Genomic DNA, 13,956 nt, shown 5'->3' with positions numbered 1-13,956 from the left:
CGATTTATATACAGTAGCTTCTCCTAGTTCTTAAAAACAGTTATTCTTCATATATAATCTATACATCTTTATCTTCTGTATGTCTACAGTCTATAATCCAGAAGTAACGATTTTGTTCTCTTGGATGGAAACGCTGCTTTTTTTAGGCGAGATTCCAATTTTGTGCATAAATTAAATTCCCAACTTTGGATGGAAACAGCCATTTTCTCCAACAGGCCAAACAGGTGAGAATCTGAAAGCATCAGCACAGGAGTTTAACAATCAGTGCAAATCTAAACGCCACAACACTCTAGAAAGCTCTTCCTTTAATATAATTTGACAGGTTCAGCACAAGACAGAAGAAATATTCATAGAAGACAGAAACACCACATGAATATGAACAGAGCAGAGAACTACAGCTGTACAAGAGCAGAGAACAAACTCTAGAGTTCATTTGCATCCAACATCTCAGACTCATTAACAGTCTCTCTCACACACACACACGTGAAGTGAACCGGCGGCTCCGGGTGCCTCACTCAGGTCCTTGCGCTGATGTCATCAGTGGTGTGTGAGGGCCTGTGGGTTGTAGACGGGCGGCAGGACTCTGCGTGAGTTGGCTTTGACCCACGGGTGCTCGATCACACTCCTGAGCGGCAGACGCATGGAGGGACTGTGGCGGAGCAGCTTCGAGATCAGGTCACGAGCGCCGTCCGACACCACTTTAGGGAACTGCAGATCCACCTGAGAGAGACACACACACACACTTTCATATCGGTGCATCCCTAGTAATAAGAGGCCGTGTAACACTAGTGTTTACACACACACACACCTTGGTGATGCGCTTGTACGTCTCGGTGTGGCTGGCCGTCTCGAACGGAGGGTTTCCCACCAGACACTCGTAGCACAGCACACCGATACACCACAGGTCCACCTTCTCATCGTGTGTGTGTCCCTCGATCATCTCCGGCGGCAGGTAGTCCAGCGTGCCACACATGGTGCGGCGTCTGAAACACACACACACACACGTTCAGGTGAGTTATGGTGTGTATGACGCATGGCTTCTCTTCATCATCTAGATGCTTCCATTAGGTCACATTATCGTTCATCATGGCTTTAACTTCCGTGCAACTTTACACTCCTGACAGTGATCCTCCATCATTACATGATCTCAAAGCATTTCTCTTTGCTTCTCTGATCCCTGACTTTATAATTGGATTCTTGTCATGTTTATCTGTATTGTTTCTTTGTCTACTGTCATGTTTATTTAAAAAGGTCATGGGTTCGATTCCCAGGGAAAGCAAGAACTGCAAATGTAAATGTGTAGCTTGAAATTGAATGCAATTCGCTTTGGATAAAAGCGTCTGCCAAATGAGTAAATGTAAATTGGTATCATATTGTAAAGTGACCTAGTAGAAACGTATTATTATGGGGTGTGTTACCGTAGCGACGGCGCATGGACGGACCAGCCGAAGTCTGCGATCTTGAGTTCTCCTCTGAAGCCCAGCAGGAGGTTCTCCGGCTTGATGTCTCGGTGGATCACCTTCTTCTCGTGGCAGTAGTTCAGCGCGTCCGCCAGCTCCTCCATGTACTGGACACACACACACACACACACACACACACACACACACACACACAGGAGACCAGCGTCAGTGACGCACAACAGACCATGATAACCGCATGCTTCATTAGGGGGGGGGGGGGCATCTCTTGGAATCCCACGTTTCGATTCAAATTTCAATTCGATGCATAGATTTAAAATCTATAATCAAATCTGTGCATATATCGAACAGAAATTTGATTCAAAATCGAGAAGCAAGCAGCAGAGAAATGAACATCAGCCGTTAGTCTCAATCGAGCGGGAATGATTTCTCTTAAATAACGCGTTTCCCAAACGCATCATAAGCCAGAGTTCATTGTTGGCAATCGTTCTGCAATCAGTGGCCGATCGTCTGGAGTGAGAGATATAATAATACAGGCCATTACATTCTCAATATTTATTACTTAAGCCTCAGATACAGGACGTGTTCATTCTCTTTTATAGGCGATGTGTTCGTTACCACAGAAAACCACTTGCGCGTCCATGTTGAACATGTAAAAGCTAAAGTAGCCGACCTGTACACGGAACGATCACAAGAAGAGTTTGACGTGTGCTCGACTAACTAAACTAAACATTATTTATAGCTATTTTCTATTTGTTCAGACATTGATATGAACCGCTGTTGTTAAGTATAAACTTAATTAATAAATCTTCCTCCATTACAAGCCGGTGCGTCTCTAAACTGTGGGTCGCGGTCTTTGAAACGACACCACATTATTAAAGGGGCTATGTGTAGTTTTTCTACTAAAATTAATAAAAAAATTGATTACCTGTGTGTGAAGGGGTTGTAATCTCCCAATAAAATTATCCACTTGGCAGGTTTTGCTATTACCTCTATTCCCTAAGTATTCCTATTTCTATGTGAAGTCTACAGGTCGGATTTGCTGCGAAATCCAGTGCCGTGACGGAGACCTGCATGCGCCCACGCCTCTCGCCTCGTAACTGACTGCACTCGACAGCGACGACACTGCAACTTTATGACAAAGTCTGCTAATACTAAGAAACGACCAGCACAACACAGACTCCCACACAATAATAAAAAAGCACGCGCACTCGCTTGTAAACATATTGGTTGCAATCTGAAACATCACCGCTAAACGCCGCTGAAAACTCCACATAGCCCCTTTAAACATTTAGAAAATCTTTTTATTTTTTTTTGCGATTCATGTGAATGGGTTTCCCCGCAGCCCTGCGCGATCACTCACGGTGGCGGTGCGCTGGTCATCGAAGCGTCCGCAGCGCTGGAGCTCCTTGTACATCTCGCCGCGCGGCGCGTACTCCAGGATCAGATACACACGCGAGTCGTCGTAGAAGTAGTTGTAGAACTGCAGGATGTTTGGATGCCTGTACACACACACACACACATCAGGATCATCTCACAACCAGTGTAAAATTTAGTTACAAAATGACAAATTATTCGCCAACGACATTTGTTTACAGACGAAAACGAGACGATAAAAAAAAAAAAAAAAAAAAGTTTTGAATGACAAAAACCTATTGACGTGTTTCTCAACGAATAAAAACTAGATAAAAATCTATAAAACACTTATTTTCTAAATAATAAAGTGTTCAGCGACACACACCTGAGGTGCGACTGGATCTCGATCTCTCTCCGCAGCTGATGCTCGACTCCCTCCTTCTCCATCTGGGATTTGAACAGGACCTTCAGCGCCACGACGGCCTTCAGCTTACGCTCCCTCGCCAGATACACGTTCCCAAACTTGCCCTTTCCCAGCGGACGCCCGATGTCGAAGTCTTTTATGGTGAACTTCCTGGAACAGCAGTTATTATTAAACACACTGATGCTCTCCCTCAGTGTTTCCGTCTCCAGTACAAACATCTAAACGCTCTTACATTTACATTTATTCATTTAGCAGACGCTTTTATCCAAAGCGACTTACAAATGAGAAACAATAGAAGCAATTAAACTAGCAGTAGGACAACAGTATGTAAGTGCTATAACCCTTCACAGTACAAATCAAAAGTTTAGAATAGAAAAGAAAGTGTTAGTGTTAGTAGTACTGGATCAAGTGCTCAAGTGCTGCCGAAATAAATCAGGATACATTTAACTTACTGGAGAAGCAAAACCTTCATTTCTGATCAAGTGAGTTCATATTCATACAGTAGTTTAAAAAAAAAAACTCACTTTGAGCTTGACTTGACCGGAACTCTCCCAGGACCTGAAAGAAGACTAAAGTTATCAGCGACCATGGTTTAAAAAAACACCAATGCAACAAAAATGTTAGTATGTCTGTTAGAATAATAATAAACAACTGCACTAAACCGTTTTTAACTGCCATATCTTGATCATCCACATATTTATAGTTAGTTTATAAAGAAGGTTTGTTCGTGGCACATTCTCAAGGTTTTACCTGAAACAGTGTGTGTGTCTGGATTCATCTCACCAGCGGTCTGAAACACACACACACACACACACACACACACACACACACGAGCATCAGACACACAGCAGTGACGTAGAGCTGGAGAAGAGCACGTGATCACTGTAAACTGCACTGTCTCGCTAAATTAAAATAAATAACATGTTATTGTTTGTGTCACCTGTATTTGCAGAGCTCTGGGTTCCCTGTTCTCTTTATTCTGATTAAAAGAAACACAAATATATCTCAAACTCAACACACACGGAACAAATAAAGCACCTCCATCAATCAAAATAAGACAGCCCTGGAAAAATAGAGCAGTTAACGTTATATCAATAAAAATAAGACAGCTCACATATGAGTTAACTTAAACAAAAAAAAAACAATGATTACTATTATATAACGTCTGAGTTAATTTACTACTCGTAGTTTCACTCGGACAATAACGCTTCAGACCTTGATTTGATACCGATCAGTCCCTCCGCTACACTGACATCTCCTACATACACATATAAATATATATAAATACACTTATACTGAAAATAAATGAGCAATATGCGCTTATTATACCTGCATGATGACTATTCCTCTGTTGTTCTTGCGTCTGCGCCTCAGCTCTTCCGTTTAACCGCCTGGATTTAAAATGAAACCCAGCTGTTCTGCTATTGGCCCAACCGCCGTCAACGTATCGCTGATTGGTCTATTAAAAAGAGCATTCATTGGACTGCGGACCTGCCAATCACTTTGGCCCCGCCTCAGAGATTTCACACAAACAGCGGCACAGTATCATACACTTTCAGATCATATACGATTTAAAACTGTGTGGAATCAATACAGTTTTATATACATTATATATATATATATATATATATATATATATATATATATATATATATACATTTCCTGTACATTTGCACCTGTGCTCAACATAAATGTATATTACCGTTATTGTATATGTAGTTATTGTAAAAGAGACAACAATGCTTTGATATATTCGTAATTATGACATAAAAAGTCGAAAGTATAAAATACTAAGTCATAGTTTCGAAATTAATAGCATCACTTCATCATTATTACTTTAATCTCATGTTTTCACCTTTAAATGTCATCATTTTGACATTTTAAATCATATATATTTTTAACTTTGTTACAATTCTGATTTTCATATATTACAGATATAGGCTTCAATAAATGTGTACAACTTCTTTGTATAAAATGCATATTATACCCTCAAAACTATAAAAGACAACAATGCACACAAATTCACTGTGAAAATGTTTGTTTAATTCCTTTCTAAAACACAAAGAACAGTAAACCAGTTATAAATCTCTCCATTTCTCCAGCCGACGTGTGCTCTAAACACTGAAGAGAACACGAGACCGTCTCCATCTGTCCGAATAACTCTTAATCGAGTGTTTTCTTCTGCAGGGTCTTCATGTCCGGAAGAATCTCACACTGACTTCAGTGAAATCAGCAGAAAAAACTCGAAGAGCGCTGGAAACACACTGTCACACACACACACACACACACGCACACACACGCACACACACGCACACACACACACACATTTTAATATGCCAAAGTATGTGTAGAAATAATGCATTTATATTTTACAATCATGCATTTTGTTAGTCAAAACTATGTGAGCTATAGGAAAGCTTACAGAAGAATGATAAAAATGATTTTAAAGTGCCCAATTATACTATTTTAATGTTGTTCTGTTTCTCCTACAACAGCTTCACATTCCTCTAAATCTAAAGCACTGTAATGTCCTCATAATCTCCAGCGTCAGCTCTTTCTCTCAGTCTCTCTAAGCCCCGCCTCTCTGAGAGCTGCTCTGCTCTGATTGGTCAGAAAGCTAACGCTCATTATCTTATCTGAATCTCAGCTCTTGATCACAGTGATACGAACAGTAAGGATGGCGTGGGTTTTACCGTATCAATCTCAGAACACAGCGTCTTCTCCACATGAACAACACGAACCAAACTCTTCCAGTCTCAGATACACTACAGTGTTTGAGGGCGGAGCTAAGAGACGCTGATCAGCCAATCAACACCACAGGCTGGCATTATGTTAATTAGGTACAAACCTAATGAGACTGAATTACTGACGACTCGTTTCAGTTCAGAATCGATTCTTGTAGTAGACAATAACTCGTTTTATCTGCATCTTTGAAGAAACTGAGTTTTAGGAGCCGACGTCACAGTGTGTGACTATTTCCGGGATTCTGATTCTCGTTTACTTCTCGTTACACTGCCACCTACAGGCTTGGCATGCTCTTGACGGCATATACACGGGTTTGTGTAAATTAACACTTTTCTGAAAACTGACAGGTGTGCACGATGGTATTTTTGAAAACGGAGAGGGGTGAAATGTATGATATGAAAATAGCCACACACTGCACGAGAGAGAATATCTGAAAATAACATAATAGGGCACTTTAATACTAATGAATAAAAAGACGGACCTGCAGAGGCTGAATATGACCCAGTACGTCCAGCAGGGCCATTGCTGGAACACAAAGAAGGACAAACTGATGCAGGCGCTGGAGTGAGAGACCAGAGCTGAGCCGACGTTCAGGAGAACCCCTCAGCCAATCAGAGACATTCAGAGAAACACCTCAGCCAATCAGAGACATTCAGAGAAACACCTCAGCCAATCAGAGACAATCAGGAGAACACCTCAGCCAATCAGAGACATTCAGAGAAACACCTCAGCCAATCAGAGACAATCAGGAGAACACCTCAGCCAATCAGAGACATTTAGGAGAACACCTCAGCCAATCAGAGACATTCAGAGAAACACCTCAGCCAATGAGAGACATTCAGAGAAACACCTCAGCCAATCAGAGACATTCAGAGAAACACTTCAGCCAATCAGAGACATTCAGAGAAACACTTCAGCCGGCGCTACGGATCGGAGAGCTGGATACGTGGCCGGATGTGGAGCAGCGTCCCACGTAACGAGTGATTGAGCGGCTAAATATTGCTGAAGAGGAAGGTTTTTCTTTTTTTCTTTGTTGCAATACGTTTATTTAGTTTGTTTTGTTTGCGGGTTCATGGCATAATCTGATTTGTGACTGGATCAGAATGGCAAATTATAGTGGATGTTCAGAGGATGAAGATATGCAGATGGGTTGGGAAAAGAGTACAAGTAGGAAAGGAGGAGGAAAAAAAGAGTATAGGAATAGTCAGATGATAAATAAAAGAGCATTGGAAGAGGATGAAGAAAGTCGAGAAGTAAGGAAAAAGATAATGATGGAAGAGTTTAAGATCATTCTTAAATTTAAAGTGGGGAATGAAATTACATCAGTTAGCCCGATTACTCTGACAACTGGATTGAAGAAAGCAATTGGGGAAATAGAAATGGCTAAGGTGTTGCGTGATGGGAGTCTATTGGTGAAATGCAAAAATGCTGAGCAGAAAAATAAAACTATGAAACTGCAATCAGTATGTAAAAAAGAAATAGTGGAGAAAAGAATAATTGGTGAGAAGAGAGGATCTAGGGGAGTGATAACAGGAATTCCCATAGAAGAGAATCTGGAAGAACTAAGGAAAGTGATTAAAGGAGGAATGATCACAGAAATCACTCGTATGCAGGCTTTCAGAAATGGAGAAAAAACTGATAGTGAATCCATACTGCTACAGTTTAAAGATGAGATGCTTCCTATGAAAGTGATGGTAGGATATATGAGCTTTACCGTCAGAGAATATGTACCTCCTCCATTAAGATGTTACAAATGTCAGCGGTATGGACATACTGCAAACGTATGTAAAGGGAAACAGAGATGTGGTAGATGTGGAGGAGAACATGCGTATGGAGAATGTGGGAGTAATGTAACAATAAAGTGTTGCAACTGTGGAGGGAACCACACAGCAGCATATGGGGGATGTGAAGTCCGGAAAAAGGCAGTAGAGGTTCAAAAAGTAAAATCAAATCAGAAAGTAACATACGCAGAGGCTGTGAAAATATGTAATAATGAAAGAGGAAAAGAAGATATTAGTACAACTAAAGAAGGAACGGGGTCAGAGAAGGAAGATACAGGAATATCAATGGATAGGATAGTGCTTTTTGTAGCATATGTCATCAACTGCTCAGAACAAGCAAAAACAAAAACAGAGAAGATTAAAATCATAGTTAAGGCAGCTGCTAAATTCTTAAACATGAAAGATTTGTCATGGGAAAAGATACATGCTGACCTTAACCATGGAGAAGGGAACGCAGATACAGCTTCTCAAAGCATAACTTAATGTTGGTAATTCAATGGAATGCTAGAAGTTTGTTAGCAAATGGATTTGAGTTTAAGAGATATGTTGATAAAGTAGGAAAGAAACCGGATATCATATGCATTCAAGAAACATGGCTCAAACCTAATCTGGATTTCATTATTAAAGGATATAATACCATACGTGAAGATAGAAGAAATGGAATTGGAGGAGGGTGTGCAATATTTATTAAAGAGGGTATAGTATATAGGAGGTTAAAAACATTACGAGAATTAGAGGTAATAGTTATTGAAATATGGAGCAAGAAAGAAAAGATTAAAGTGATTAACTTCTATAACCCATGTAAAAAACTAGAGAGAGTACAACTAGAATCAATACTGGAGGAGTGGAGAGGTAAAATTATTTGGTGCGGGGATTTTAATGCACACAGTAAGGTGTGGGGTGAAAAAGAAGACCGGAATGGAGAAATTTTAGAAGAGATAATGGATGAAAAGGAATTAGTATGTCTGAATGATGGATCTGGTACAAGGATAAATTTAAGTAAGGGTACAGAGACCGCAATAGATCTTACGTTAGTGTCCCAGTCTTTGGTAGGGATAAGTAGTTGGGAAGTAAATAAAGAGAGCACTATAGGGAGTGATCATTATCCAATATTTACAGAAATTGGAATAGAAAGGGACATGCAAAAGAAAGAGAAAGTAAGTAGGTGGAAATTTGAGGAAGCAGATTGGGACAAGTTTAGAATATTGTCCAAAGAAAAAATAAAGGAGGTTAGTATAAATCAGGGAATTGAAGATCTGAATGAAGAATTAAGTAGTATTATTTTAGGTGCAGCAAAAGAGTCGATACCAAAAAGAGGAGGCAGTAATAGAAAGAAAATAGTTCCGTGGTGGACGCAAGAATGCACAAAGGTAATTAAAGAGAGAAATAAGGCATTTAAAATCCTGAAAAGAACACATAACTTTCAGAATTTAATTGAATATAAGAGGAAGCAGGCTGTAGTAAGGAAGACCATAAAGAGAGTTAAGAAAAACTTTTGGGGGAAGTATTGTGAATCTCTAGGAAGAAGTACACCATTAGATAGAGTATGGGGTATGATTAAGAGAATGTCAGGAAATAAAAGAGAGTATGGTTATCCTATAATGAAGGATGGAGAGGAAGTAATAATAGAGAGCAAAGGTAAAGCAGAGTTGCTGGCAAGGACATTTGTTAAAATACATAGTAATGGTAATTTGAGTAATGAGGAAAAGATACAGAGGGAGAAAACAATAAGAGATAATGTTGAAGTAATGCAGGATGATGGGGATAATGGAAGTATCATAAATGCGATGTTTACAATGGGTGAATTGAATAATGCCTTAAGAAATTCGGGAAAAACAACACCAGGAAATGATCAAATAAGTTATTGTATGATAAAAAATTTAAATGATGAGAGTAAAGAAATGTTATTAAAGTTATATAATAAGGTTTGGGAAGTGGGATGTTTGCCAAAACAGTGGAAAGAATCAATTATTGTCCCTATATGTAAACCAGGTAAGGATCCGAGTTTGGCAGAAAGTTACAGACCGATTGCTTTAACTTCACATATAGGGAAAATTATGGAAAAAATGATAAATGAAAGATTAAAGTATTATTTGGAGACAAATGAACTAATAAAGGAATACCAGAGTGGGTTTAGAAAGGGACGAAGCACAATAGATCCGGCTATATGTTTAGAGAGTGAAATTAGGAAAGCTCAAATTAATAAAGAAAGTATAGTATCGGTATTTTTTGATGTTGAGAAGGCGTACGATATGTTGTGGAAACAAGGACTAATGATTAAGATTTTTCAGATGGGAATAAGCGGTAGAATGTATAGTTGGATCAAAAACTTTTTAACGGATAGGTGGATCGCAATAAGAATAGGGAAAGAATTGAGTATAAAGTATTTAGTGGAAAATGGAACTCCTCAAGGGAGTATAGTTAGTCCAGTTTTGTTTTCAATTATGATAAATGAAGTGTTTAGTAGAGTTGATAGATCTATAAGTGTTTCTTTATTTGCAGATGATGGTGTAATGTGGAAAAAGGGAAGAAATATAAAATATATAGTGAGGAAGATGCAAGAGGCAATTGGGAAAGTAGAGAGTTGGGGAATGGAATGGGGTTTTAGGTTTTCAGTGGCAAAGACCAAAGTAGTCTGCTTTTCACAAAGGAAAAATCAAGAACAGATTCAACTTAAACTGTATGACAAAAATTTAGAGAGAGTGGAATGTTTTAAATATCTCGGGTTATGGTTTGACAAAAAAATTAACTGGAAGATACATATTGAGAAAGTTGTTGAAAAATGTAAAAGAATACTAAATGTAGTAAGATGTCTGAGAGGTAGAGAGTGGGGAGCAAGTAGGACCTCATTGAAAACAGTATATATTGGATTAATTAGGGCAGTTATTGATTATGGATGTACAGTTTACCAGTCTGCTTCGAGAACATTATTAAAAAAGCTGGATGTTATTCAAAGCCAGGCGTTGAGACTCTGTTGTGGTGCTTTTAAAACAACCCCAGTAGCAGCATTACAAGTGGAAATGAGTGAGATGCCATTGGATATTAGAAGAAATCAGATAGCATTAACGTACTGGGCAAATTTAAAAGGGCATAAGGAAAGACACCCGACTCAGAAGGTGCTACAACCTTGTCAAGAAAAGGAAAGGCGACAGAGTAAGAGCTTTGGTTGGATAATAAGCGATGCTGTAAATAAGATAGGGATAGGAAATATGATGGTAAGCCCCACTGTGCCATTATCCAATGTTCCACCTTGGCTATTAGGGGAATTAGAGGTAGATTTGCACCTTTTAGAGTGGAAAAAAGAGAATAGTATTGACAGGAGTCAGGTTAGCAGATATCTAGAGGGGAATTATTCTATGTTTACTAAGATATATACAGATGCATCAAAAACAGATGATAATAGAGTAGGAGCTGCGTTCATTATACCAGAAATTAATGTTATGTTAAATAAGAGAGTAAATGATAAATTGTCAGTGTTTACAGGAGAAATGTTGGCCATTCTCTTAGCCCTTGAGTGGGTAGAAAATAATAAACCAATAAAAGCGTTAATAGGGTCAGATTCAAGCAGTGCGTTAACCAGTATTAAGAACATGAAATCAGAAGCAAGACAGGATATTATGTTGGAAATAGCCCAAACTGTTTTCAGAGTTAATAGAGTGGGGGTAATGGTAAAATTCATATGGATTCCAGCCCATGTAGGAGTAGATGGAAATGAATTGGCAGACAAATATGCAAAAAATGCAACCAAAAAAGCAGAGATAGATATGGTAGTAAGATATAGTAAGGCGGAAGTTAAAAGTATAATCAAAGCAGAAATGAGAAAGAAGTGGCAAGAGGAGTGGAATATGGAAACAAAAGCGAGAATGTATTACAGCATCCAAAAGAGGGTAGGAGGCATGAGAGAAAGTAATAGGAATAAAAGGGAAGAGGACATTATTTCGAGAATGAGATTTGGGCATACTGGATTAAGTAGTACGCTAAAAATAATAGGGAAACATGAAACTGGGATGTGTGAGGTCTGTAATATTAATGAAACAGTAGAACATGTAATTATTGATTGTCATAGGTATAAGGAGGAAAGGATGAGGCTGAAAGACTGGTTAAGTAAAGAAAAAATTAGATTTGAAATGAAGGAAATATTACAAATGAATTCAGGGAGTGTAGGGTATAGAGCAATATTTGTGTTTTTGAATAATACAGGGCTTATTAGAAGGATATGAGTTTAGGTGTTTTTGAAAGTTGTATATAATAATGATGTGAGTGATAATGTTTTAATATTAATAATGTTATTAGATATTTATGTAGGTATTTATTGGTTTTATTTATGTATTTATTTGTATATTTAAAGAGTAGTGAGTAAAGGCTATTGTGATCCACACTCCATATCAGAAGGTGGCGGTAATGCACACTTAAAAGTTGTTTGCCAACCGCCATAAAAAGAAAAAGAAGAAGAAGAAGAACACCTCAGCCAATCAGACGAGACGTTCAGAGCAGAAATGAATAGCTCAGTGTGGGACTGTAAGCAGGACTGATGTAAGGATACACAGAAGCGCCTGATTACTGTTGAACATGGAGCTTCCCGAGAGAAACCCAGCCAGCTCAATGAGGAACAGAGCCAGAGTCACCGACAGAGCCACCACCAGCCTGACACACACACACACACACACACACACACACACACACACACACACACACACACACACCATCAGAGATTGACTGAACACTTACATCCTGCAACACCAGCTGTTTGCCATTATATAAACTTCTATTTTCTACATTGTGTTGAATTTCTTTTCCTGTTAATTTTTCTATACTTTATGCTTATGTTTATATTTTCTTTATTATTATTCATATGAGCTGACAAAGAGAGATGTGATTCTGAACTGCTGTGTTTTACCGTGTATCTTCTGTTCTGAACTGTTCTTCAGTGAAATCCAGTGGCAGACATGACCGGATGTTATTCTCCTGTAAAACACACACACACACACACACACACACACACACACACACACACACACACACACACACACACACACACACACACACACACAGAGTTCTGTCATTTGACTCCCTAAGCAGAAGCTGTGTGTGTGTGTGTGTGTGTGTGTGTGTGTGTGTGTGTGTGTGTGTGTGTGTGTGTGTGTGTGTCTGTGTGTGTGTGTGTGTGTGTGTGTGTGTGTGTGTGCTCACGCGAGACCAGTAGATGGTGATGATGATGACCAGGTGTGCGGAGAGTGTGAGGAAGCGCGCAGGAACGAGACTCTTCACCACAGACATCCCGATGCCTTCACATAAACACACCTACAGTATAAACAACAACACACACACATAAACAACAACAACAACAACACAACCATAACTCTCACTCTCTCACACATACACATAAACACACCTAACGTACAGAGTATAAACAACAACCATAACTCACACACACACATACACAACACAACCATAACTCACACACACACATACACATAAACACACCTACAGTATAAACAACAACCATAACACACACACACACACACACACACACACATACACACACACACACACACACACACACACACACAGTCCAGTACTTTCTCCACTAGTCGCGGTCTCGCTCTAATTCTCTTCAAAGCCGTATAAATGTGAGCTGTAGTTATTTAAACGGCTCTTGTGCTTCATTAGTGAAGATAAACTTTAGTGAAAAGAGATTTATTTACACTCACATGTTCAGCCACAGACGCGCACGTCAGCGTTACTACAGCAACGGTCCGAACTCCCCGCTGAGCTCATATCGCCACCTGCCGGCGAGGAGTAACACACACACACACACACACACACACACACACACACACACACACACACACACACACACACAGTCCAGTACTTTCTCCACTAGTCGCGGTCTCGCTCTAATTCTCTTCAAAGCCGTATAAATGTGAGCTGTAGTTATTTAAACGGCTCTTGTGCTTCATTAGTGAAGATAAACTTTAGTGAAAAGAGATTTATTTACACTCACATGTTCAGCCACAGACGCGCACGTCAGCGTTACTACAGCAACGGTCCGAACTCCCCGCTGAGCTCATATCGCCACCTGCCGGCGAGGAGTAACACACACACACACACACACACACACACACACACACACACACACACACACACACACTCTGAAGGAACCCTTGTAGTATCAGTTACTGATTTTCTTGAATGGGCGTCAGAAACCGTAAATCACAGAGACTCCAAAATT

The 13,956-nt window shown here is 39.5% G+C and overlaps 2 protein-coding genes across 2 annotated transcripts; both read right to left on the bottom strand.

The window, feature by feature from the left end:
* Nucleotides 1–290: 290 nt before the first annotated feature.
* On the bottom strand, nucleotides 291–4,639 carry LOC307008623 (aurora kinase B). Its single transcript, XM_079631592.1, has 9 exons — nucleotides 4,528–4,639; nucleotides 4,139–4,177; nucleotides 3,949–3,988; nucleotides 3,723–3,756; nucleotides 3,160–3,348; nucleotides 2,782–2,920; nucleotides 1,419–1,567; nucleotides 809–983; nucleotides 291–720 (listed from the first exon to the last, which is right to left on the bottom strand). Exons 1-9 carry the CDS (start codon nucleotides 4,531–4,533, stop codon nucleotides 538–540), a joined length of 954 nt encoding a protein of 317 aa, XP_079487718.1. The 5' UTR covers nucleotides 4,534–4,639; the 3' UTR covers nucleotides 291–537.
* A 580-nt stretch (nucleotides 4,640–5,219) lies between these two features.
* Nucleotides 5,220–13,543, bottom strand: tmem107 (transmembrane protein 107). The gene is made up of 6 exons (XM_079630429.1): nucleotides 13,436–13,543; nucleotides 12,915–13,025; nucleotides 12,622–12,689; nucleotides 12,268–12,368; nucleotides 6,425–6,521; nucleotides 5,220–5,462 (listed from the first exon to the last, which is right to left on the bottom strand). Exons 2-6 carry the CDS (start codon nucleotides 12,999–13,001, stop codon nucleotides 5,408–5,410), a joined length of 408 nt encoding a protein of 135 aa, XP_079486555.1. The 5' UTR covers nucleotides 13,002–13,025; nucleotides 13,436–13,543; the 3' UTR covers nucleotides 5,220–5,407.
* Nucleotides 13,544–13,956: the final 413 nt, after the last annotated feature.

This window comes from Phoxinus phoxinus (assembly GCF_949152265.1).
Source record: "Phoxinus phoxinus genome assembly, chromosome: 12".
NCBI lineage: Eukaryota > Metazoa > Chordata > Actinopteri > Cypriniformes > Leuciscidae > Phoxinus > Phoxinus phoxinus.
Note: the sequence above shows the minus strand (reverse complement) of the source record. Positions and strands in the feature narration are given on the sequence as shown.

What these genes read in the sequence shown, in the direction of transcription:
- tmem107 (XM_079630429.1), bottom strand. Translation starts at nt 13,001, where the DNA reads ATGTCTGTGGTGAAGAGTCTCGTTCCTGCGCGCTTCCTCACACTCTCC. An exon ending in CAGTAATCAGGCGCTTCTGT is followed by an intron (nt 6,522 to 12,267) that starts GTATCCTTACAT and finishes ACGTCGGCTCAG; the next exon opens with CTCTGGTCTCTCACTCCAGC. An exon ending in GTCATATTCAGCCTCTGCAG is followed by an intron (nt 5,463 to 6,424) that starts GTCCGTCTTTTT and finishes TGTGTGTGACAG; the next exon opens with TGTGTTTCCAGCGCTCTTCG.
- LOC307008623 (XM_079631592.1), bottom strand. An exon ending in AGACACACACACTGTTTCAG is followed by an intron (nt 3,757 to 3,948) that starts GTAAAACCTTGA and finishes GTCTTCTTTCAG; the next exon opens with GTCCTGGGAGAGTTCCGGTC. An exon ending in ATGACCAGCGCACCGCCACC is followed by an intron (nt 1,568 to 2,781) that starts GTGAGTGATCGC and finishes GTGTGTGTCCAG; the next exon opens with TACATGGAGGAGCTGGCGGA.